Source organism: Mixophyes fleayi, chromosome 3 (assembly GCF_038048845.1).
Source record: "Mixophyes fleayi isolate aMixFle1 chromosome 3, aMixFle1.hap1, whole genome shotgun sequence".
In the NCBI taxonomy this organism is placed as follows: domain Eukaryota; kingdom Metazoa; phylum Chordata; class Amphibia; order Anura; family Limnodynastidae; genus Mixophyes; species Mixophyes fleayi.
In genome coordinates, this window is record NC_134404.1 from 97,422,640 (window position 1) to 97,450,312 (window position 27,673).

General features: G+C 40.4%; 1 protein-coding gene across 1 annotated transcript; it reads right to left on the reverse strand.

Annotated features, from left to right (window-relative positions):
- Positions 1 to 27,616, reverse strand: CCNL1 (cyclin L1). Its single transcript, XM_075202045.1, has 11 exons — positions 27,315 to 27,616; positions 26,890 to 26,964; positions 25,749 to 25,858; positions 16,853 to 16,973; positions 15,821 to 15,885; positions 14,012 to 14,111; positions 13,713 to 13,817; positions 6,503 to 6,644; positions 4,384 to 4,483; positions 3,232 to 3,315; positions 1 to 738 (listed from the first exon to the last, which is right to left on the reverse strand). Exons 1-11 carry the CDS (start codon positions 27,555 to 27,557, stop codon positions 390 to 392), a joined length of 1,494 nt encoding a protein of 497 aa, XP_075058146.1. The 5' UTR covers positions 27,558 to 27,616; the 3' UTR covers positions 1 to 389.
- Between the last annotated feature and the right edge of the window lie 57 nt (positions 27,617 to 27,673).

Here is a 27,673-nt window from a genome sequence, read left to right on the forward strand (position 1 = left end):
TTACGTTTTCTAATTTATTTATTAATAAAATTCAGTTTGTACACATGCAGACTAAAACCAATATGAAAGATTTCACAATTCTTTAAATCATTTTTAAATATAACAGTGTCTGCAACCAGTTCATATAAAAAATAAGACATTTTACAGCATATCATTCACAGAAGCTGTTTGCTTTAATACACAACTCTAGATCGATGTCATCTGACCATGGTTCCTTAATATATGTCATACTGTAAAGGTATAATGTGCAAAAAGATATACACTGAAAGAAAACCAAATATATCTGGGAAATGTCCGTTATTGTAGTCAAATATTGTTTTGTTACAAAATCCTAATTAAAGTCCATACAGAGTTAAACGTTTATTCTTCCTCATCATCTCGCACAGCATTCAGCGTCTGTGTCTGCCGTGTCCAGAATGGCCACTGGCATGATGTTTACTTTTGTGTGACCTTTCAAAAGAACGAGATCTTTCCCGTCTATCCCTATGATGGCCACGGTCATGTCTGTGCTTCTTGGAAGGATCCCCATGTTCCCTGGATTTGCCTGGCGTGGGGGAATGGGATTTTTTCCTTTTATGACCATGTCTGTTTGAGCCCCTCATATCATCTCCATGATGCTTGGGTTTGTGATGTGGAGATCCATGATTATAATGTCTACGCGGACTCTCACTGTGGCTACGAGATCTGCTTCTTGACCTTGAACTGTAGGTTCCCGATCGACTCCGTCTGTTGTTATAACTTAAAACACAAAAATATGGAAAACCATTACATACAAAATTAACAGTCTAGCACTGGTGCCAGTGTGTCTATGAGATATATACATACAGCCATATTTGGGTCAGCCTTGTTACACTAAACTTGTAGAACAGGTTTTTCGCTGTGAAACTGCCTATATTTACAGATCAAATACTGTGAGCCAACTGCCTGTGGAAGTTTGGCTCCATCCAAAAAGAAGATTTACTCTCATAAAACAAGACTAAAAGTATCCTTATTTTCTCTTTCTTCTGCCCCACATCAACAGCACAGAGTGTGTGTGTGAGAGAGCTTGGAAGATCATTTATATTAAAATATAGCTAGGATGTGAAACTGGATGATAGTTTGCTGAATGGAATGGAATTTGTTGGATGCAGACACATAAAATTTGTATAATTTGTCTTTGGTTTACAGACGGCTAGTATGTGTCTTTGGTTTACAGACGGCTAGTATGTGTCTTTGGTTTACAGACGGCTAGTATGTGTCTTTGGTTTACAGACGGCTAGTATGTGTCTTTGGTTTACAGACGGCTAGTATGTGTCTTTGGTTTACAGACGGCTAGTATGTGTCTTTGGTTTACAGACGGCTAGTATGTGTCTTTGGTTTACAGACGGCTAGTATGTGTCTTTGGTGTGCACATGTTAGAATATGGCTTTTAGAGTTTGTACTAATACAATGCTGTATATGAATGGATTGAATGGCATAGTTATAATGTGTAATAGATTGCTTTGTAATAGAGCTGCAATGTTGTGACTAGACTGTTAGTTGTGTACTTTGTATTACTCTATATTATGAGGTCAGTTTATGTGGAGTTTGAATGGTATAAAGAGTTTGTATTGTTTGTCTTTGGTTCACAAGATGACTAAATCCTGGAAATTCTATGGTATTTCGAGTGGACTGAAATGAATGCAGTGATGGAACGTCGTTTGTAATGTGAAACTTTTGAAGTCCTGCAGTTTAATGCAGGAGAAATGGAGTTCATGGGATGATAGTTAATAAGGCAGCAATATGATATACAATAAGTTTAGTGGAGACTGTGTTTATGCAAACAGAGAAAATAGAGGTTGCTCTAATCCATCCATGCCTTTAATATGGCTACCATTGTAAGTTAATATGATCACCATGACTGGACAAAATGTCTCCTGTGTGAGATACATAACATCTTTATTGTAATGGTAAAAGTTGCGAGATACGTGGAATGTGGTCAGTGTGTAATGGCTGGTACAATGTATGATGAAGTTTACACTACACATTTTGGAGTTTGGCTGAGAATATATGATTGTTGGTTCAGGTATAATGAATATGAGTGGTATGGGATATAAATGGTATTTGAGGCTTACAGTGTTAGAATGTTTGGTTGTTGAATGCTTGTAATGTAGGACAGCCTGAGTTTCTCACACTCACTACAAGTAATATGCACACCCTCACTACAATAGCTGACACACAACACCAACTTACATGTTTATGAAACAGGCAATGAATATAGTGCATTATATTAACAACTTTGCTATACTATCTATGCTAATAGAGTAATCTAAACCTGTTGAGTTTATATAATATACACTGTTTACTGAAACGAATAAGGAGTGCAACAATTAGTATATTAGTAATATAAGCAAGAATAAAAAATATTTCAAATGAAGTTCCATCTTGCGTGCAGTCTTTCTTGGCAATATAAGCATATGGATTTAGAGCAAAATAGGAAGGTTCACATTCCACGGGTTCAACCTGAACTACCTTCGTTGACGGCAAGAGTCACAAATACGTTATGTAATGGGTCATCACATTTGCCAGACTATTAGGTGTGTGTAATATATATCTATACATCTATGTCTCAATGAACATCAAGACAAACTTACTTCATGTACATAAAATATTCATAACATTGAGCACTGTGCAAATCATATCCTTTCAAAGACTTGCTGTTACACAACAAAATCTACTAATTCTGCTGAGAAGCCCTGAACAAAGTGCATGACAAGACCACGTCATTATTTTTCTCTTTTTCTACACACAGAGAGAAATATATCTTTGTCTAAGATCTTCTGAAAAAGCCTTCTATAACCTTTGTTTTGTATATAAAGTATTTCTTATACAAATGTTTCAGTGCTATATAAAATGCTTGCACATTTAAAATACTGTATGATAATGAAGTGTTTATTGCAGAGTTGCAGCTGCAAGATGTGGAATATTGTGCATTGTATAGCAATATGGAATACACAGAATACACCAAAACACCGTTCTGTACAACAATGCAATCCACTGTTCACTCTAGTCTGATACCCCAAGTAATGGGCCAGGTGCATACAAAATATATTTGGGTATTGCTGCTCTGTGTTTTCTAGAATTAAACCACTAAAAATACATGCACTTACAAAATATAGGAGAAATCTATCTATATCGTCTCCCCTGTACATTTCAGAAAAATATTTGTATCACCAGCATGAGGAAACCGGACTAAACTGGCCTCTCACTTACTGTCTTCGCGGAGAACGCGATCTTGATTTTGTTCGTGACCTTGATCTGCTTCCACTTCGGCTTCTTTTACTTTCTTTTCGCAGCCTGCAATAGGTAGAACGAGTAAGTTAACAGAAACATAAAATGTGATTGCAGAAGTATTTTTGGGGAGTAAGATGGGCTAAGATTTTTGTTTTTCTTAATATATTAGCCTTAATATAGTTATATGTCCCATGCATTTTTCATTAGTTTTTTTTACTACACGAGTAGTAATTACAACTGCTGGAAGACCCTTGTATAAACTATTGTCTTCCTTCCAATTCAGTCCATCCCTTGTTGCTCTATTCCTCTCCTTCACCAATGTATCTAAAGACTGATTTGTCACCCTTTAGTGTCTATGCAGTCTTTCCTTCAGTTTGCGCTTCAGCATGTTTTGTTGTGCATTTAGACTCTTTGACCAGCTTTAAATGCCTTGGGACATATTCTTTTACGATTCGCGGCCGTATGGGTGCCGGTACCGCAACATCGTGGATTTCTGTGCGCACAGAAATCAGCGATATTGTGCTACCGTAATGACGCATGGCCAGCCGCGCGGAATCGCGGCCGCAAATCGGAATTGAATATGCCCCCTTATGTTGTATCCTCTTGACTGGGTCCATCTATGTTTTCACATGCAGGTTTCTTATCACGTATAAAAACTGACTCTTCTTGGAGAACCATACTGACTTTCATTTCTTTTTGCCAACATATCTGGCACAAAGTTCTGTTGCATTTCAGAATACATTTTTTAAATTTATGTCACTATTCCTACACTCCACCTCTCAATTCCCATCCGGTCAAAGATCCCCAATTATTAAATTTACTCAACTTTAAAGCTACCTGTATATTAAACCACACTAGACCCAAATATCTCTCACACAGACACTTGATACTGCATGTGCTCCAAGAGATCAAAAGTCAGATCAGATGTCAAAAGAACTTAAAAACCCAGATTTTTTCTTTCAAAAAAAAAAAAAAGTTATTCAGTGAAAGCAACCAACAGAAAAGGAATTGTGAAAATTGATCTGGTCACAGAGGGCTAACCATGTGGTCCCAAACGTGCGACTCCAAACTTTATCTCATCTTTACACTTTTTGAAAAGTTTGAGACTCATGAGAAATCAAGTCTGCTTACCCATTGTAAGGACTCTTCATTGATGGCTTATCTTCAGCTTCACGTTTAACTTTTGCAGATATTGGAGATTTTTCTTCTATTTTTATTTCTCTTGGAGATGCTAAAAAGGAAGGGGGGTAACAAAGATGGAAAAATTAAGTGTGCAAGAGAAAATGGGATTTTTGTATGGATAAATTCTTTTCTCTGAATCCATAAGGGGGACACTGGAACCATAGGAGATATGGAGGGTAAGGCAGGAATCAGCCTTGTGCCACAAAGCAAATGAGCCACTCACAGATCTGGTAGAATACAAGTCTGTCGAAAGTAATTCGCTCTAAAGTCCTGTTGAGATATATTCTTAGAGCCTTGACAACATTCAACAAAAGAAAGGATCCCTCCTCTTCGGAAGACTGAACCATGACCTCAGGTCACAATGACCATACAGATTGAGGTGGAAACTGGAAACTACCGTAGGCTGTAACAAGTGTTTGTCCATAGAAGAGCCCTGTCTTCATGAAAAGTGATAGATATCTACAAGACTTAACCCCTAATTTGGTTCTTCTCGCTGCAGAAATCGCCAAAAGAAAAGTCTCCCATTAAGAAATTTCAACTCCACCGACTCAAAGGGTTTAAAAGGAAGAGGCTGTAGGGTAGACAAGACTAAGTTTAGGTCCCAAAAGAGCAATAAGTTGGGAGGCTGCAAATGCAACAAGCACTCTACTTCTGGCAACAGTGACAGAGCTGACATCTAAACCTTTAAAGTCTCAAGCCACTGTCCAGATCCTCTTGCACAAATGGAAGTAGCCAGGCAAATTTAAAAGAATATGTAGGAAACGCCTTTTCCTCACACCAAGAGATACAAAATCAATGATGATAATAATGGAAGATTTATAAGTGGCCACCAGTGCTGGACAGTGAGGAAAACAAGACATACAGAAAACAGGCACACACAAGTTAGACATTAGTTGGCTGCTTTTATATTTTCTAAGATTTGCAAAGCATGCGTTGCAGCGGATGTGAAGCAGTGAGAGAAGGGAAAATCAGTCTTGCTGTGGCATTAAAGAGGGACTAAAGTTGGGACAGGAGTGAGAGGAATGCCAGATAGGAGGCGTCTGCAGTAGTTGATGAGAGAGAGGGGGTAAGTGTTTTGGTAGCATCTTGTGTAAGAAAATGGCGTATTGTGGCATAATTTATAAGGTGGAGACAGGACTGGGAGACCGAATATGAGAAATATAGCAGACAACAGAGTCAAGTGCACCACCAAAGCAGAAGGCTTAGAAGACTTGAGCGCCCATTTAGCTACTTAGAATCCGCCTGTTGAAGCCATGATTATTAAGGCTGTGTCCGATTTCTTAAAGTGCCAACACCTATTTGAGCCTCCCATACTCACCCATGGTTCCAGTGTCCCCCAACTGGATGTATGAGAAAAAAAGATTTTTGCACACTGTCCTGTCTTAAATACAGATCAGGAGCAAAGTCATAGACTACACTATACTCATGTATTGTCCCTTACAATGGAGATAAACATTACCTCAGCTTCTACAGTGAGCTCCAACTAGTTGCCGGAGTAATCAAGCTAAAGGGGCCTAAATGTTATCTTATTTGTAATTTGAACGTCATATAATCTTGCAGAACCCTACATTATATCCTGGATTAAATGTATCCATAATTATTTTACCAAAATGCCTATTTTTCAGTAATTTGTATTGCAAATATATTCCATGTATATTTAAATGAACTCTATGCGACTCATCAGTATAGGGTGTGTGGTTGTGCCATTGAGGTGTATCAAATCTATTTTTAACCATGTCATTAGTGCCTGCAGTGCAATCTATGTCAGCTTGGTCCTCAAGACTTCTATGATAAGCAATGGGTGATAATGGAGGGAGCACACGTGCAGTCAGTAATTTAATATATTTGACCTTTTAAAACATGTCATCAAGTTATGTTTTACCATCAGTGTGCTGTTAAATATAAATGAATGCTTTGAATTCCTATATAATACATTATGGTTGTGCTCTATGATGAGTAAGAATGGAGGATTTAGAAAAGGAAACAACAATGACAATAATGGAGCCTGACTAAATGACTAGGGGCCAGCAATGTGTAATGCCTTGCAGTAGATGCACTAGTTACATACATGGTTTAGATGCTGGAGAGAACCCTCCCATGGTGGACAATGCAGGGGTTCCATCAGGATTTAACCCCTTAGCTTTCAGCTTAGCTTCCTGCAGCGCCACTTTCCGCTTTTCCACTTCTTTATCCAAAAAGTCATAATTTGGCTGTTAAGGCAGAATACAGAATGTCATTTATAGTAAGTTTTGTAAACAATGAATTTAAAAGTGTTCATAGGTAAAGACCAATTATCTATTATGTATATTTTACTGTCCAGCAATCTACAATTGTCAATTTTGCAAACAATCCTATTCTCTGTGAACAGTGTCTGTCTTGCAGCTTCTGCCACCTTTGGGGGGCGAGAGGGGGCAGACAGCCGCCGTCAGTCCTGGGTCTAGTGCCAGCCCTTTCAGCAGCAGTGGTGAAGAAAGCAATTTGCTCCACACAGTTCAGTAGTTTTGACTTTGGGTTTGATTCTAGAGAGATGGGACTAGCTGTAGCCAGAGGACTCACTATGGACACGCCACCCCCTGAAGATGGCAGAAACGGGAGGTCAGACTAAGTGCTATATTTACACTCCACTACAGAGTGTACACAGCAACTTATTACAGATGGAATAAGGGATGTATTTGCAGAATATAGATCATAGGGTCAGGTTTCTACATTTAACCCTTTATAAATAATTTAAAAAAAATAAAAAAATATAAAATCACCAGGCTGCTGCTATTTCCCTTTCTGTATCATAATCTTAAGCATTTATATATTAACCCATGCGTGGGACTTGAAACTTGGGCCGAGCAGCAAGATGGCACCTTGTAGCCATCCTAAAATCTCCTAATCTCACAAGTGTTATCTGCCCAAGTTGCCATATATACTTGTATTAGAGCTTAATGGAAACCAGGACACATGGACATGCAAAATTACCTAAATAAAAGGTGACATGGTATGTTATTTTACAAGTATGTACAGTTCTTCCTGGTAACAAAATAAAGGAAACTAAATACACATACATAATATAATATATATGCAGACTTTCCATTATAATAAGGATGTCAGGCATGTCACACACCCTAGTTATTTCACTTATTGAGTTGTGTGTAGCTCACTCCTTGGCATTTAATTTTCAAAGAAAAAAGGGGATTTTTACTCACCGTAAAATCCGTTTCTCTGACTCCATTGGGGGACACTGCGACATTGGGGTATAGTAGAGTGGTCAGGAGTTCTTGTCACTTAAACTGTTAATCTTTGGACTCCTCCCCTGCTATGCCCCTCCTCTCCAGAGAGATCCTCAGTTTTGACTAACCAAGAGTGAACATAAGGAGGTAACATAACCTAGACAGGTCTTAAAAATACAGAACCATAATCAAAATTTTCACACACAGAACTATGTACAGAGCAAGGGAGGGTGCGCAGTGTCCCCCAATGGAGTCAGAGAAACGGATTTTGCGGTGAGTAAAAATCCCCTTTTCTCTTTCCTACCATTGGGGGACACTGCGACATTGGGGATATACCAAAGCTTCCTCAAGGGTGGGAATGCTCTGGACCAGCTGCATGCATAATCCTGCGACCAAAGCTTGCATCAGCCGATGCAAAGCCCTGAAGTCTATAGAATTAAGTGAAAGTGTGGACGGAAGACCAAGTTGCCGCTCTACACAACTGTTCTGCCGACGCACCAAGCCTAGCCGCCCAGGAGGCACCCACTGCCCTAGTAGAATGTGCCCTTAAAGACAGCGGAATGGCTAGAGAAGCTGAAACATAAGCCTCACGAATCATGGACGTAATCCACCGAGCAATTGACTGTTTGGAAGCAGGCCAGCCTCTTTTATTTGCGTCATATAAAATAAAAAGATCTCTGGTCTTTCTAACCTGCGCTGTACGATTTACATAAATTTGTAGAGCTCGCACCACATCCAAGTACTGCATAGACCCTTCTGAAGAGTCCCTCTTTGCCTTAAAAGCAGGGACAACAATTTCCTGATTTAGGTGGAATCTGGAAACCACCTTAGGGACAAAAGACGGCTTGGCCCGAAGGACTGCCCTGTCTGCGTGAAAAATAAGAAAAGGAGGGTCACAGCGAAGTGCCCCAAGCTCAGACACTCTTCGTGCTGAAGCTATTGCTAACAAAAACACTGTTTTCCACGTAAGATACCTTAAGTCAACAGACTGTAATGGCTCAAACGGATGCTTGGAAAGGGCCCGAAGAACCACATTGAGGTCCCAAGGCTCCACAGGATGACAATAAGGAGGTTGCAAACGCAACACCCCCTGCAGAAAAGTCTTGATATCTGCATATTCAGCAATCTTTTTCTGAAAATAGACCGAAAGGGCGGATACCTGCCCCTTGAGGGAACTAAGCCGCAACCCCTTCTGAACCCCGTCCTGAAAAAATTCCAGGACCCGGGAAATCTTAAATCTAGAGGAATGAAAACCCCTAGACTCACACCATACAATGTATGTCTTCCATACTCTATAATAAATAGAAGATGACGTAGGCTTCCTAGCCCTAATCATGGTGTTTATGACCTCTTGCGAGAAACCCTTAGCCTTAAGTATTAAGGTTTCAACAGCCAGGCCGTCAAAGCCAGCTGATCCAAACATTGGTAAAGGAATGGACCCTGAACCAGAAGATCTGCTTGTATGGGAAGCCGAAATGCAGGAGCCCCTGCTAACGACAGCAGATCTGAGAACCACGCTCTGCGTGGCCAGAATGGAGCTATGAAGATTGCGGGAACTTTCTCCCTCTTCACCTTCTTTAGTACCCGCGCAATCATTGGGATGGGCGGGAAAATGTACACCATCTGATATTGCCAAGGAGCTGACATGGCATCTACTATTTCAGCAGCTGGGTCTCATGCTCTTGCGCGGTACCTGATGGTTCAGACTGGACGCCATTAGGTCTATCTCCGGCCAACCCCACCGTTCCACCAGTAGGGAGAATACCTGACTGTTTAGAGCCCATTCCCCGGGATGTAGGGTGTGTCTGCTGAGGAAGTCCGCTTCCCAGTTCTTTACCCCCGGAATGTGGATGGCAGAAATCCTGGGGACCTGCTGTTCCGCCCACGCTAGTATGCGTGTGGTCTCCCGCATCGTGGCTACGCTGCGAGTGCCCCCCTGATGGTTTATGTATGCTACCGTGGTGGCGTTGTCGGACTGAATTTGAAGAGGTTTTCCCCTTAGAAATTCTTGAGCCCTTATAAGAGTGTTGTACACTGCTCTTAGTTCCAGGATGTTTATTGGAAGACGTGATTCCTGAGGGGACCAGAGACCCTGAAGCCTCAGGGTTCCTGTTACTCCCCCCCAACCCAACAGACTGGCGTCTGTTGTGACTAGATTCCAAGACCATATCTGTAAAGATTGGCCTCTGTTCAAGCTGGATCTGGACGTCCACCAGACCAGAGATAGCCTTGTGGCTGTAGACAGACAAACCGTCTGTTTGTCCAAATTCATTTGCGACCCTGACCACTTCTGCAGGATCTCTCCCTGAAGTGGACGGGAGTGGAATTGAGCAAACGGCACTGCCTCGAATACCGAGACCATCGTCCCCAGAAGCCTCATGCAACTGAGAATCGAGACACTCCTCTTCCTCAGCAAGGCTTTTGTCTTTGACTGCAAAGCGAAGACCTTTTCTGCTGGGAGATAAATTTTCAGAGACTGAGTATAGAACAACAGGCCCAAGAAACGCATCTGCTGAGATGGCACCAGCGATGACTTGGGTAAATTCAACACCCAACCGTGACTCTGCAGAAACTGCATAACAGTCTGAATCTGCTGTGATAAAAGGAGCGCAGACGGTGCCTTCAACAGAAGGTCGTCTAGATAAGGGACAATTGTTATGCCCTTCTGGCATAATAGGCCTGCCATGATCTTGGTAAAGACCCTGGGGGCGGTAGCCAGGCCAAAGGGGAGTGCCCTGAACTGAAAGTGCGCCCTTCCTACCGCAAACCGAAGGAGACTCTGATGTCATTCCCAGATAGGTATATGCAGGTAAGCATCCTTGATGTCTAACGATGCCAGAAACTCCTCTTTTTCTATCCCTGCTATAACCGAGCGAAGGGATTCCATGCGAAATTTTTGAATCTTCAGCTGCTTGTTTAGAGACCGAAGATTCAGGATGGGCCGGAATGATGCATCTGGTTTTGGCACCAGAAAGAGGTTTGAGTAAAAACCTTGGCCCCTTTCCAGAGGAGGGACCTGAACTATTACTTGAGCAGCCAGAAGCTTTTGTATGGCTTCCTGAAGTGCTACACGTCTGCGGGGACAAGAGGGGAGAGGAGTGACGAAGAACCTGTGAGGGGGGAGTGGGCTAGATCTATGACATAGCCCCGGGACACAACTCCTCGAACCCAGAGATCCGTTGTGGATTTCCACCACTGATTCCGGAATTGAAGAAGTCGTGCCCCCACCAGATGTGCCCCCTGGAGAACTAAGTCACACGGAGGGCTTGTCCGCTGGACCAACAGAGCCTCTCCTTGTTGTGCCTCTACCGGCCGAAGGTCTGGATGCTGAGGAATGCCCTCTAAGGGCACAAGCCCCCCCCCCCCCCCCCGGGAAAAACCTCGAAAGGATCGAAATCTACCCTGACGGGGTCTGCTTGAAACCGTAGGTAGAGCCATACTCTTACTTCCCGTGGTTTCCTGAATAACCCTTTCGAGCTCCGCCCCGAATAGAGTTAGGTCATCAAAAGGTAAATTTTGTAACGCTCTCTTAAGAGTCTGCGTCTACCGACCACGTTCGTAACCATAGGTTACGACGAGCTGCTATAATCAAAGCCGAGGCCTTAGCATTTACCGAGACTGCATCTATGGCAGCGCTCGCTACGTACTCCGAAGTCTCAAGAACATGTTCTGCTACATTAAGTAGCTGTGAACGCGGAGTGTTATCACTAAGGCCCCTAATCAAAGACTCCATCCATAACTGAACGGCTTTGTTGGCCCACGCTACAGCCAAATTTGGCCTAAACATACTTCCCACAGCGGTTAAGCTGATCGAAGAGCCAGATCACACTTCTTATCTGTGTAATCCTTAAGGGTTATCCTCTCCTGGACAAGGATTGCTGCAGATGAAGCTAACCGGGCTACTGGAGCGTCAACCTTCGGCAGTGTTTCCCATTTTACCGTATCCTCAGGAGGCAGCGGATAGAGGGACTTAAATTTTCCCGGCATCATGAACTGTCTATTTGGCCTGTGCCAAGCATCAGAAATAATTTCCAACATTTCTGGGGAATGCGGGAAGAGAGCTAACTGTGCCTTAGGTCTTTTTAACAAGGATATACCTTTATGTGCTACGGGTTCCGGGTCAGCTAACCCTAAGGCATGTCTGATGCCCCAAATAAGACTATCCACACTTGTGGATCCAGAGTCAGCATCATAAAGAGACATCTTCAGGGTCAATATCCACCTCACCTTCCTCGGCTGATGAGTGATCAGAAAGCTGATCTAATTCTAGCTCTGCCTCAGTAACGGCCCTCTTACCCCTCTGGGGAATAGATACAGGCCTATAGTCTCTGTGAGTGGACCCTGCCTGTGATGTGGAAGCATTTCCTACAGACTGGCTGCCTGTAAGTGTGGTAGTGTTGTCACATACCTCTATTGCTCGTAGCATCACGGCCGTCATTTTCTCCATAGCCGAAGAAAAGGATCGCATCCAGGGCGGTTCCACCATTGCAGTTGACCTCTCCTGGGCTGAATCGTCATGCCTCTGAGCGTCAGCAACACAAGCTGCGCAAAGGGCATCTCGGTTTGTGTGGGCAACGGAAAGTTTATTGTTACATTTTGAACAGGCAAAATACAATGCAGCAGGCACAGAAGCCCCCTTGCATTTTGCTGTCCCCTTGTCCGCCATAGTTCTGCTTCTTAAAATAATTCTTAAAAGTAATGCAGACAACTTAAGGCGACTAAACAGAAGAGGACTGTGCTAGGCAGTTCCTGACAAAGCACCACTCCAATACCAGCAGATTCAAAATAGTACTGTCTGTGAAAATCTCTTTATCTGAAGTGACTCACAAGAACATACAAGCCCACCTATACAGTCTCCCCCAATGCTCACTAATGCACAGTGTAGCCGATTAGGGACTGTAGAATCTTTCCAGGAGAAAAGAGGCAGAGCAGGGGTTAAGTAAATGCAGAGCTGCACGCTGTAATGGCGATCAAACTCCTCTGTCCGCGCGGGAAGGAAGCGCTTGTCACTCCTCCCCTTCCTGCTGTGTCACCTCTGCCTCCCGAGTACTCCCTGGCGCCATCCTCCAATGGCCGCCAGGAGTGAAAAACCGCGGCCAAATTAACTGTGGACTAGCGCTATAGCGCTTTTTGCGGTTGTGCCCAGCTGTTGATTTTTGACAGAGCAGCCGCTCACCTCCGCGAGTGTGAGCGCTGCTTCTGCCCTGAACTGTGCTCGTTGCCTAGGGGATCAGTGCTGCTGGTCAGAGGACTCTATGTGCCGATATCACCATGCTACAGTGATTTGCACAAACAATTATTTCCGTGGACTGTGCCTTAGGTCTTTCTCCTAATAAAATATGGCCCCTATGAATAACTGCCGGCAGAGGTGCTGGTAACATGAGCGCTGGGCTTCACTTACCTGCGCTGGGATCCAGAGTGTGTAGAGCTAAGTCCTGCTCACTCTGCTGGGCTACAAGGATCCCGCGCTGCACCCTATAAGAATAAAATAAAAACATGAAAAACTATAACTAGACTGAGTATAGGCAGGAGCCTATACTCCATTGACCGAACTCTAGGTCACCTAAAAAAAACCTGAGGATCTCTCTGGAGAGGAGGGGCATAGCAGGGGAGGAGTCCAAAGATTAACAGTTTAAGTGACAAGAACTCCTGACCACCCTACTATACCCCAATGTCGCAGTGTCCCCCAATGGTAGGAAAGAGAAATGTTGAATTACTGTCTTGAGAGTTTCCACAGCACAAGTGCTATAGTATGACCTAAATTCAGTGAGACACTGCATACTATGCGAGACAAGCTTACACACATCCTGATTAATCAGCTGGAAACACTTGTGTATTAAAGACACCATGCGACACCAAACCTAGATCTAGTTAAAGAGACATCTGACATACCAATCAAGTAACCAAGTATTGACAGTGTGTAGTGCTTCAGAAATATCCGCTGCTGACATTATAATCTCCAATGTATACAATTTATATGCAGAAGAAAAAAAAAAGTCATTTATAGCAGAGAATGTGACTGATAATAAGGTATAGCAATTATGGCAACAAACAAGGTACCTTTCTCCTACTGTAAAGTCTCAGCGTTGTGACACAGATATCTTGAATGTTTTCCTCAGTAGCTCCAAAGAGTAAAAACCAGTGTGGCTTATTTGGTAAAGCAATCTGAAAAGAAACAAACAGTCTCGTTTATTGAGAATTGCACATTGTAGCATTTTGTAGAGGAAGTTTTGCTGCTGTAAGATATCACAAACAAGAAATGGTAGGGATTCAATCTATGAACCCTTTCTTCTAAACTAGATATAGCCGAAGGTATTGGTGTCATTCAGTGGTTTAAACACACAACAGAAAACCCTTACCTGCAAAGCTCTAGCAGCAAGGTAAATGCAAGCACAGGCAATAGTTTCTGCCTCAAATCTGACAAACACACTGGTTCGAAGGCAATCATTCATGTAGTTCCTGAAAAACAGAAATATGAAAAATAAATGTATAACTACAAGAAGTGCCTAATTTAACAATAAATACAACAACTTTGGAGACTCAGTGTACTTTGTTTTTTCTTCTCCCTTATATTACATCAAATCATTTCCATATCTGGGTTTTAATTGTATATAAATATGGCAGTGGTGAGTTATGTTATCTAACGTTTTTCTAAATTGCATGGTTCCTTATGCCTTTAAGCCAGAAACAATAGTGTATAACAATAAAGTAGGTAAACATTTTGTGAAACAGTTGCATCATTTCTAAAGTTTACATTGTCTATTAGTAAACAACGCTTTTGCACTACAAAAATAGAAAATAAAAATATATAAGTTATTCAGTAAATAAATCTTTAAACCAGATTGAGATATTAGGTAAACAATTAAAAACATTAAACATTTCAATACAAAATGTAATTTATAAATTGTGTTGGCAAGGGGACAGGCAAGAGATGGGCGTCCATGAATGCCCTGTACATGCTGTGTGGTTACAGCTCGCTGGCCACTTTAAAACTGCATTTACAACACTTGTACCATGGCCATCTCTTCACATATCAATGTTTCATGCAATGTTACCACAATTTGAACTTTAAAATGTGTATGTGAAGAGAGAAGAGCAGTGACAGTAGGGACCAATCAGCATAAAACCAAAGTGCTTGTACATGAAGTGATGTTTGTATAGACGGCAAAGTAAGGCCAAAATTGGGAAAAATTGAAACTTTAAAATCACACACTTAAATAAAACAATGCCTGTGCTTATCAGAGTAAGCTATCTTGTCGAACAGACAGCTAGCAACCAAAATCCAGTATAAAATACATCCTGTATCATTATGAAGACTTACCACAGAACAGTGAATGGATTCAGCAGCTAGACAGCAAAAGCATAATATTGAAAGGATATTTCGGATAAAGGTATTACTGCCAGAAGTTTCAGAACACGTGTTTGTGGATCAGATATTCGAATTTTCAAGGACATTGCAAATATTTTGATCATTAACATCATGCAACAGGACTTTTGTCTTTAATGTTTATAAATCTGACCAATTCTGTCTCACCCCATTTTGAGTAGCGCAAGAAAAAAATAAGTAAAATCTAAGTACAGGAGATGTCATTCCACCATAAAATGGAATGCAACATTGTTTGCTTCAACTCACCCCACCTTGCTTCTATTAATAGTGGAACTATTCTCACACAGCACAGTAAACTTCTGAATTTTGTCCTCCATAAAAGCTGGGATTTCAATAAAATATATTTCCCTATTCTGAATAGCACATTAGAAAAAATAATTCTGAAAGCAAATATACAAATCCTTTGGACACCAGCACAGAACTAGCAGATGCGACCAGATGGATATGGACCACTTCAGTGAATCTCGGATGAGAGCTTGCACTGCATTGGCTGAAGAGAAGGGCAGCCAATCAGGCCATCCGGAGGTTGGTATGGTGCAGAGGGCAGAGTTCTATGACTTACCATCATGGACTACCCTTTAACCAAACAGTAGAAAAAAGAACAAAGTTAAACAGAGATCTCCAACTAATGTATTTTCAAGCCATGAAAACAGTAAGCAGAAACAGGTGTATGTATACGCGTGTTCAAATGAGTTACATTCTCTATGCCTTGGAGCACGTCATATCATTTATTTCTGCTACTATTTCACAGGCTCATAAAGAATGTAAACACACAACTTACCAGGCTGTTTGAACAAGAGTTTGATTCCGTTCACATTCTAAGACTTGGAGGTACAGAACGATCATCTAGAGGAAAGAAAAATAAATAAAAGTCTTCCGAATTTTGTATCAAAATGTCCTTTTTCAAAGTGTACAATGCTCCCTCTTACAACAGTCTGCCCACCATGTAGTAACTAGGAGGGGTCTCATACACCCTCATCTAAAAGCTGGATGGTGCGCTGGTGTACTCAATCCATCTAGACTCTTCAATAGGACTCTATGTTGTTATATGGGCTAGGGAGGAAAGTTTATATCAAGACATGGGGAGGGGAGGCTGCTAGGAATATGTAAAACAGCACCTCAAGCAGAAGAGAAACTCCTGCTCAAACCATTACAAGTAACCAGAGTGAAGAATCTGTGTTCTGATATATTACCCAACTCCACCCACAACTAACATTTTTACTTCTGAATGTTATCTTCTTATATTCCAAATCTTAGACACGAAGATCAAATTCTACATTCCTTGATTTTACCATTTCCCAGAAATGAGTCACTTTATGTCCCAATACATTTCAAGGGTCTCATTTCCCTGATTTTACATGACCTTTTCCCACCAGTTTTCCCAGATCGATCCATTCAAAATATTGTATGGATCTAATACTATACAATCATTTTTTATTGCTAGGTGTACAGTACATGTTTTAATACTGCAAAATGCTGTCCATAACATTTTTATTTTAAAAATACCCATTGCAGCATCACCCATTTTGTTAAATGTAGAAGGAAAAATACACCATTATACTGCAGCATGATTAACTGCTCACACATGTATACTACCAAAGCACATACTTAATACCCATGAAATGAGATTCAGAATTATATTTTTGTTCCATCTAAAACCATGATTATTATGAACATTTATTTACATAATGCTAGCATATAGCGCTTTACAATTAGGAGCAAACAGTAATAAATCAAGACTGGGTGTTAACATACAAAGCAGTAAGAGAGCCTGCTGCAAGCTTACAATCTCCCTTGTATTACAGGAGCTCACCTTGTGTGGATGTTTCACGTGAACACAAAATCCCAACTCCTTCAATATTCTTCTTTCCGCCTTGATTATTTGATTTTTGGTGTTTATGTAGCTTTGATCAAGTATCAATGGACTTGGGTTCCTAATTTGTGGGAAATAAAATCAATATGGCTTTGAAAAGAATATACTATAGTGTGGTTTGGGGTATTTTTCCTCTTTCCAACCGACTAGACGGCAACAAACTAAATGGTAGGTTCCTGCAGACATGTCTAAACCTTCACCTTATGCTGTCCAAGTTTAATTTAAGTGCAAGTTGGCTAAAAATTTCTTAAAGAATTATGTGCTAGTTTGATATTTAAACTTAACGAAAACTATAAAGTTGTGTACAAAAGCTGTAACTGGAATAGAAGAGATTTTTTTATTTTAAGGCCCTGCGAGTCTCAAACATTTTTAACACTAAAGATAAAATACAATTTATTGTACTTGAGTAATTACCAAAACTATTATTGGTAAAAATTGCAAAGACCAAAAGACGTAGTTGCTGAGGCAAGTTAATGTCGGGGACACAGTCCTTGCAGCTGAAATACCTGTTCTTCAAAATTATAAGGTTGCAGAAAAATCAAAGCCTGGTAAATTAATTAGTGTCAGTATTGTGGAATACATTTGCATGCATTTTGAGAACTAATCCCTGCTTATATCAGCCTATTTGCATACACCAACTATAGAAGATGCCTTAATTGCATACTTGCCAACTCTCCCTGAATGTCAGGGAGACTCCCTGAACTAGTGGTGATCTCCCTCACTCCCTGAAGAGTCTGGCATTCTCCCTGATGCTGAGCCAGTACAAGATGTGGTTGGCTTCGCCATCTGTGGCATGATGACACAGTTCAGAAATTGTGTCCTATGTCCATGTATTGATGCCTATGGAGGTGGCCATTTTCATGAAGACCAAGATTTAATCAAAGACTGACAGGTAAGACAACATGACTTCAGTAATGGAGACAGAAATGTAAAAGACACTTCAGTCTCTAGAGATTCATTAGCTGCTTTTCTTTAACGCATAGTTGCCTACTTTCCCGGAATGTCCGGGAGACTCCCGCATTTCTGGGAGACCAGAAGGGCAACCTCCCGGTTCTCGCCCCCACAATAGATAAGTGGCGGGGGGGGCTTAATGACGCAAATATCGTGTCATCTTAGCCCCACTCCCTGCTGTCATTGGCCAAATTTGTGATAATCCTTTAGGGGTGGGGCCAAAATATTGTGATTTATCAAGGCCCATCCCCGCATGCCCACCTACCCCCGGATCTCCCTGAAACCAACGAGGAAAAGTTGGCAAGTATGCTTAATTGGCATCTGGAAATTATTAATTTGAAACAATTAGCAAAATCACCTTGCGACTTTACCCGGTTGTAAGGTAAATCAGACTTTATGTAGTCAGTTATGGAAAGCAGTGAGCAAGGATTTATAAATTAACAACTATTTGGGATATTAAATTCTGGCCTAGTTGCACTGAAACGTTTGATCAATCCCTCCTCTGACTAATTTATAGTGTAATGTCATGTACAAATATATACAAGTTAATAATGACCTCATCATTTTTTCTTATACTTCTGAAGATGTCATGCTACTGAACACTTGTCTGTATAATGTTTGTTCTAGAATTCCAATAGTATGATCACCTAGTTTAGCTAGGTAGGATTATGAGAACACACAATTGATCCTTTTCCAATCATTAAGAGACTAAAGTTACTCATTTTACAGAACTAAGGACCACAAAGCCTAAAATGCAAGCTGCATTATATACAAAATAAGAAAGATACATAAAACTAATACGTACATAAAATCTGACAGTTTAAAAACTGCTCATTAAATTCACAACCTTTTCATTAATCATAGGTTTTTTTCTATGCACAGGCTCCGTTGTTATCAAGCCTAATATAAATGACACTACAGGGAAGCACTTGTAACAGTACAATCACTTTGAAATATAAATACATTTGTAGAGGTCACAATATTTTTGTCTTGACATGTATTTTGAGATCATATAAATGAGTGAAAAGGAAAAACAAATCTACCCATTATCACAAGTGTAATATTGGTGTTATTGCTTTAACAGTCTAAAAAGGTAAAAAAAAAAAGTGTTTTTCTTTTTCTGAAAGCAACTTTTCAGGAAGGAAGAAGTGCAGAAGGGAGGGGAATAATACTCCAGTAACTACCTATGAAAAAGGTGTTGCATTCAAATGCAAGGCTTCCAGTGTTGATAGCTTTCGTGTGAAACCTCATGTGTCTACCCCCAGACAATGTCATTGCGCATCTACACTACACATTGGCAAATTAATATGGCCTCCTTTCTCAGTTGTCATAACAGCCATGTTTACTGAGATAATCAGCCCTTAAATTTACATCCATGAAACTATGGCTCCACTTCACTCAAATACTGACTGGGGCTTTGTTATTACATTACCCTGTTGTTGGTTCTCCCTCTCTCCATACTTGATGATATACTTTGATGAACCTCTGACACCCCATCAAGTGTTTCTTACGATTATTATTATTTTTAGAGTCACAGTTGTGAGGCTCTGTAGCCATTCAACAGAAGGAGAGTGAAATTAAGCACGAGATGTGACACAGAAGGATTTAGGTTTATACATACACACTTAAAAAAAAAAACAAAAAAAAAAAAAAAACACAAACGCCAAGCAACTGAGCAGAAACAAAAAAAAAAAAAAAAAAAAAAAAAAGCGATTTGCAGGTAGGGAATGGTTAAAAAAAAAAGGTAAGGTATGGATCCATGAAGTTCACAAAGCATGAGGCTGTCCTAGAAACTACATATCTTTCAAAGACAACCATTTTATGCACTCTAACATTCTGATCAAACAAGATCATAGCCCCATATCCCCATAGCAAATAATATGCGCACAACTATATTTTGTTAATGTGTGCGTTTCATTCTTTAACAAGTCTTCCAACTGGTTAGAAACACAGAGGCACGTAATTCAACACTTTTTCCTGAAAGTGTGGCTTAAAAGCATGCCACAAAACTGAAAGTGTTGAATATGGTAGTTTCTATCTCTCTCAATATTAATTGTAAGCAGGAATATTACTATTTGCCAATACATATTCTCAAACACTGAACATAAGTTGCAAAATAATTGTGCCAATTGTAACTAGAGACATTTTAAAAGCTTACATTTTTAAGAAAATATAATACTTTGGCCAAGCTTCTGAGGACTAAAAAGCCATTACATTCACAGGGGCATATTCAATTCCGATCCCGATTCGCGGGATCGCGCCGGAACGGGCGCGAATGTAATCCGCGGTACCGCAATAACGTGGATTTTCATTCGCAGCTCATAGGGCTGCTTACGAAAATCCGCGTTATTGCGATACCGTATTACCGGCAGTTGTGCGCATTTTCCGCGGTAACACGCGTTACCGCGAATCGGATCAGAATTGAATATGCCCCACAATGTTGATGATTTGATTGTGGGCAGCATAGAGTCTGTGTCTTAATGCACCACTGCGGACACTAGTACTCTACTAGATAAGCCTAAGGTGCCCATATATGGGCAGATCAGGCCAGCAAGTGCAATATATGAGCAAATTGCGTGCAATGAAGCCCATTAGAGTCATTGTCTGATGACCGCAAAACACAATCATAATCCAATCACAATTGACACCTGACTGATCCTGAACAGATGCTGGTCAGGAATGGTGGCAATATTGGCTCATACTATGGGGCATATTCAATTGTCGGCGGGATCGCCGAAAATCCCGCCGCGGAAAAACTAATACATGTAATACGGTAATTTGTAGCTGGATTTCAGCTCGCGGCTCCCTGAGCTGAAATCCAGCGAGTAAATTACCGTATTACATGTTTTTTCATGCACGATTACCGTAATATCGGTAATCGTGCGCGGACCGCTGGATTTTCGGCAATCCCGTGGACAATTCAATATGCCCCTATCAGTGATAAGTTGACAATTATAAACAAACTAACTATTTGAATCGCTGCATCTGTAGATACAGAATGGAGTTAAAAGTAGACTAGCATTTGGGATGGGATATAATGCAATAAAAGTAAATAAATAAAACAAAGTATGTGTGTGCGTATATATACATACATAGTATTATGGTTTAAAAGGAATGGGGAGCTCACTTGAGGTTTCTGTAATTTGAGCACCATTCTTAAAATCCGCTAAATTACATATATACATTTCCCTCATCTTTCCCTGCTCGGTCCCTGGTGTTTCCCCTTGTTACTGATGGAGGAGGAGGAGGCGGCACTCAGTGCTTGTGTGAATGCACAATAACAGATGCAGATGTTTGCCAATTTTCCTCTTTCCTTATTATATAGTTACTACCAATGTTTCCTCACTTATTAATAATTTGGCAATGTTTTGTGAGCACAATAACAAAACACTGCTATGAGAAGTCTTATGGGAGATCTGGCATGAACGCACAAAATATCAGTGTGATCCAATCATTGGGCAAGGCTCTTGTAGAATCACAGTGAACCAACATATTCAGATTTCTACTCAAAAACAAAGAAAATTATTAACGGAAACTGAAGTGGCAGGTCCGCTATCACTATGTACAGACTATTCATAGCTTACAACCAAATACAAAAAACCCAAGAGGGGTTCTGTGGCTTGGGCGATTTAAAATGTATGCTACACAGCCCAGCTAGCATGCTAATAGCCGTCACCTCCCTGCGAGAAGTGCTGGCGGAGTGGCAGGAAGGACAGAGCACTGCTCAGTATGCAATCAGCACACTGAGCTTACATTTCCAAATATGCCTCTCCCAGGCAGCAAACCAAGGGAGGGAAGTGGAAATATTTTTCACAACAGGCTTTGAATAACCTGCATCTAACCAGAAGACCTATCCACTTGTCCTCTTTAAAAGCATGAAACACACATTTTCATGACAGTTTTGCTTAATATGCCCAAAAAAAAAAATGACAGATTGGAGAAAACAGGAATATTGTAAATGTGCTTTATGGGACCCCACAGTAATCCATAGTACAACCATTGGCTGCCTTGTGTCATAAACCCCAACCCTTAGATAGTTGTAGCTAGATATGACATTCTAGATGCAAGAAACTTATGCACAATAGTACCATACAAATCATTGGGCAGTAGGGTGGTGTAGTGGTTAGCACTTCTGCCTCACAGCACTGGGGTCATGAGTTCAATTCCCAACCATGGCCTTATCTGTGTGGAGTTTGTATGTTCTCCCCGTGTTTGCGTGGGTTTCCTCCGGTTTCTTCCCACACTCCAAAAACATACTGGTAGGTTAATTGGCTGCTAACAAAATTGACCCTAGTCTGTGTGTGTGTTAGGGAATTTAGACTGTAAGCCCCAATGGGGCAGGGACTGATGTGAGCGAGTTCTCTGTACAGCGCTGCGGAATTAGTGGCGCTATATAAATAAATGGTGATGATGAAGGTCTAAATGGCTATCTGCAATTTGTTTCAAGAAATGCATAACAACCACATAATTGTGGCAAACAGGCTGCAAAGACTTATTTGCTTTTTTTAGCAACAGAGGTCACAGAACTAGAACATTTAAAATAAATCAGTATTGCAATTTCAGCACCACCCACCGAAAAAAATAAAACAACTTCAAGATGATTAAAAAGTGTAAATTACAGCAAACAACTATTTCAAACTACAGCAATTAATTTGCAGGAATGTTCCTAATAGCAAATAAAATAAAATCGGGAAACTACTTTAGCTTCACATCAACTTAGGTTGGATGTATGAACCCCTTTGCTTGAAATATGTATTTGACACCACTATAAAAGCAGTCTCACGTTACTACTCTGTGGAGCAATGCTTAGATTGGCTACACACGTCCTAACCCATTCCATGTCAAACCTGTCTACATATGAACACAGGAGTTGGTTATGCTGAAATACTCTGTGCTGATGTTAAGTCTACTCCGATTGGCTAAAGGTTGACTTAGCCTCACTGCTTAATCTCCCGATAGGTGCTATGACCATGGTCAAACACATCTAAAAAAAAATTTAGCTGTGTTACACTAAATTTTACTGTTCAATAGTTTAGGAGAAGCTTCAATCAATGTGTACTACTGTTTAATCCCAAAGAAAAAGGTCTGACTAAGATAAAGCTGATTTACATACGGGTTATCTTCCATGTCTCAAAACAGCAGTTCAGGTTTGTTTTGTCATATTTAATATTTACTAACGAAAGCATTATATTTGGCATTAGAGGATAACAGAAAACGCCACAGCATTCTTATATAGATTTAGATGTTTAACTGTTCTGCAGGTTCAACACTATTTTGCAATGGTTACAACTGTGTAGAATATAATGTTATTCTAACTACATTATTTAGTAGAGATATATATCTATAAATAAATAATCACTGACTATTTGTAATATAAACAGAGGTAAAATTTAGAAACTGCATGTTTCTGAGGTGCCTAATAATTAAATGACATGGTACAGGGCATGCCGTGCAATACAAAAGAGCATGGGCCTGTGACGCTGAATGTGAATATGTATGGTCACACCTCAAGCTGGGCTCCTACAAAAATGAAGGGTGCTATGATTGAGGCAGAAGCTAACTGAGGCTCAATAGCTCACGTACATATAAAAAAAAAACATTAAAAGCAAGATAGTTACATTTTATTTTCTCAGTTCATAAGGAGTTGTTTTTCAATGTAGTTTTTATGATGACTACATTTATAAAAAATGTAAATGTTGATAAGACAGCAAATTGCCATCAACCTCAAAAGATGTGCTGTGTAAACTAGTGTATCTTCCCATCTATATGCTATTATACACATGAATTTTCAGTTAAAATAAACTTGGACAGCAAAGACAAAAGCTTAACATGATACAGGATTCTGTCCAAATGGTTCACCAGTGGCCAACCTGTGAGTCCCCGATTCCAGTGACCTATTCTCGGAGCACTGGCTTCTCCAGGGGGATTTTCGACACTTCACTCACTGTTGCCAAGACGACAGCTTCATCTCTATGTACCACTCCACATCACCCAGGCATTGGTAAATGTAGCTGGTTGCTGTATAGTCGGTTGCAAGGGGAAAAAAATGTAAAGTCAATATATGAGTCTAACACAGACATAAGGCAACATGATTTGTTTTCTGCTTGCTTTACATGTTATAACTAGTGGAAATGGGGTTTTAGTTTGATTCCATGTGAGGGTATTTGGGCACAGAAAATAAATATGGAAGAAAAACATTATACAATAGGTTAAGTGTGCTAGAAACAAAGCCATGTCCACAATAAATAAATGATGCCTGAACGTGGAAATACTATTTTCTTCAACAATTGTAGTGGCATGTACTATAAAACAAACTGAATAGAGGAAACGTTTTCACATTTTTATTTAATGAAATGATTGACTAAAGACAAAATTTGTATTTCATTACAGTTAAACACCTACAAAATATTGCATTAATAAAAAATAAATGTTTTGAATGCAAAACTTGTGCAATTCTATGTGGTCTCCAAAGCTTCATGGAGTTTGCAGTGTTTGCTCTATGGCTTGCCCTCCAAATACACAGCATCATTTTTCATGTGCCAATAATGACTTATTTAACAGTACTGGAGTGAAAAAGCTTTATATCCTGAAAAACATGTGCATTCATTTTCCTCCCTGGAGACACTTCTAAACATTGGCTTGTGGTATTGAGAAAGCATAAAAAAGGGGTTGTGTATAGGTTTAAAATCCACACATTACTTAAGCAGATATTTAATGTTGGGTTAGTTGCTTAACTAAGAGTAAGAGGCCACTTCTTCCAATGTTAGACACAGATTCTATGCTAATGGGAGTACTTAGCTCAGAATGTTTTATAGTATGATAAATAATCAACAAAGGAGATAAAATAAAGCCATAAAAAATGCAGCTAACTTGCCACTTTATCAATTAAGCCAGTGACTACGGATTTAGGAGACTTTTCAGAAACATGGAAGCAATGGGAAATATTTTCCTTAAAAGCCAAGGAAAGGGTAGGACAGTACAAACCCTCTACAACACATCAAAATGGTGTGTTTTTTTATTTCAACAACGGGTGTAAAGGGCAATGGCGCCATTATAAAATTCAGATTTGAGAATGGAAAATAAACAATTACATAATTAATGCATAGGAAGTTGGCAACTATATTGAACTGTGACAAAGGGTCACAAAATTAAATGGTAAACTAAAACAAGTTCTAAACAAAAATCTTAAACTGGCGTTATTTTGTACACTTTTAGAAAATAAAAACTCTGGTGGACATTTGACATTAAAAAAATAAGTCAACCCTTATTTCTTATCATAAAATTCTATTACAATATCAAACCTGTGTCATGCCTCTGACTTGCAACTTAAGGATTCTGTTAATAAGACTTGGTCATCTCATACATAGCTAAGTGTTGAAAACAGATTTCCAACACAAGATCTTAACTGAAAAATTAAGCAAGATATTCATATGAAATAATATGGGGTGTTTTGTTCCTTTGATATATTTGTTGTTGTTTTTTATACCATAATGATGCACAAATATATAATTGTTTTTTTTTCTTTGCGAGACAAAACAAAACCAAGAACAGCACACACCAATGTTTTGTGTATGTGGTTAAGGATTCTGCATGGCCAATTCTATATAAAAGAGCATCACAATTAAATTGTTAACTATATCAAAAACAGCACTTAAGGATATAAAACACTATTTTTACTAAAGTTGCAATAAATACATACGCAAAAATAAATAAGTCAAGAAATTGTTTAGAATGCACCACTATGGAAATTAAACTTCTATTCCATTGATTTCTGGTAAAAGGTATACATATTAGTGGAGAGACCACAAAACTTTAAAGCTCTTTTTGTTAAAGCACTTCTTTAGACAAATAACGTATCATTTACTTGCATAACAAAGGAACATACCGTTTTGCTCTTATCTGGCGTAAGTGATGAAAAACATTAATCACATCTCTAATTCGTCTGGGAGCTTCTTCAATTTTGGATGCGAGATTGATACAAGCCATGGCAACAACCTGAAAAGAAGTCAATTTGATGAGAGTACCAGATTTCAACATTTCATAGGTTAAAGGTACAAGCAGTCCAGTCAGCACTGGCAAATGTAATCTGATGACAATCAATCCTTAGATCACTGTAAATGATTCATTTAACCGTGATTCAACAAGTGACATTGGTAGAAGACTAAGGATTTTATAACCATGTCTTTATAGGCATGTCAAATTATGCAACCATTAGGAATATTTGTGTATTATAAAGGATAACATCCTGTATATTCTAAAAAAGATATTCAAAGTTAACAGATGATCTTATTGTGTGACATCACACTTTGTGATTGACAGAAAGGACAAACTTATTGTGAACCCAATAGATAGCAGCAACATTTCACAAAATTCACCACCATTTGATGTGTGATAAATGGCGATATATATCTCCCTAAACAGTACACAACAGAAATGTGATGATCCATTTGGTGACATTGTTGGGGTGGAGTGGGGAGTGTCACCAATTTACTCACTGAACACATTTAGATATGGTGTCACACACAACCCATTGTTTTTGTGTGACAAACTCTTGCAAAACCGTGATGGTGCAATACTAAATTAGTATTATACATAAGAGTGTGTTTTATAGTCTGCAAATGTAGTTCAAGCAATACTTTAGTAGTTCTACAAGTCAGGAGGTGGGCTATGGTATGTAAATGTACATCATGCAATACCAAATCAGTATTACACATGAAAGAAAGTGCTATGATCTGTAAATGTTGTTCATCATTATTAAATAGCAAATAAAGAACATTCAAACCATCTATACAATTGAACACAGGCTGTTAATGTAACGAGAAAACAATGACAAACATCCTTCACGGGATATTAAACTACACATGTAGGGTAACAAATAATAACTTTAAACCTAAATCCACCCACTATTCAGCATACGGTGGTCTCACAATGTACTTTAGATACGGGCCAATGGTGATGGTGAGCCCCAGACCACTAGATAACGAGGTCAGTCTATACATAAATCACATTCATCATGATTTCCTCACCTCGAAGCTGTGTTTGACAAAAGACTTAGAGTAGAAGAAGCGGTGGAATAACACCTGCCCGGTCGCCATGGCCACCTAGAGAGAAGAGAGAGAGGTAAGACAGCCGCCATTTTGTACTTCCCTGGCCCTGTCATCAATACCACCCCTGGCCCTGTCATCAATACCACCCCTGGCCCTGTCATCAATACCACCCCTGGCCCTGTCATCAATACCACCCCTGGCCCTGTCATCAATACCACCCCTGGCCCTGTCATCAATACCACCCCTGGCCCTGTCATCAATACCACCCCTGGCCCTGTCATCAATACCACCGCTGGGCCTGTCATCATACCACCGCTGGGCCTGTCATCATACCACCGCTGGGCCTGTCAGGACACCACTGCTGGGCCCACCACCCCCCTCCGAGCACACCAGCCCCCACTCACTTGCGGCATTCGAAGCAGGATACCGGCGGACTGGATGAGCTCGCAGCCCAGGATACGCAGGTCGGTCTCCGCCTGCAGGTCCAGGCCGTCCAGCATGGAGGGTGTCGGCGACAGCCGCTCCTCGGGGATGATGGAATTGTCAATGGTGAGGTAGACTTGGGAGTACAGCCGGTCACCGATGAGGACGCCCTCGGCAGGGCGAGAGGGGGCGGCGGGAGCGGAGAGGAAGGGTAAGGCCGCCATCACGCTCGAGGAGAACGTATCTGTAACGAGCAGGACGCAGGCAGGAGCCGGCTGTGACGTACACCACGGCCGTATACATCCGCCAGGTCCGTATACATCCACCAGCGTGGGGAGAC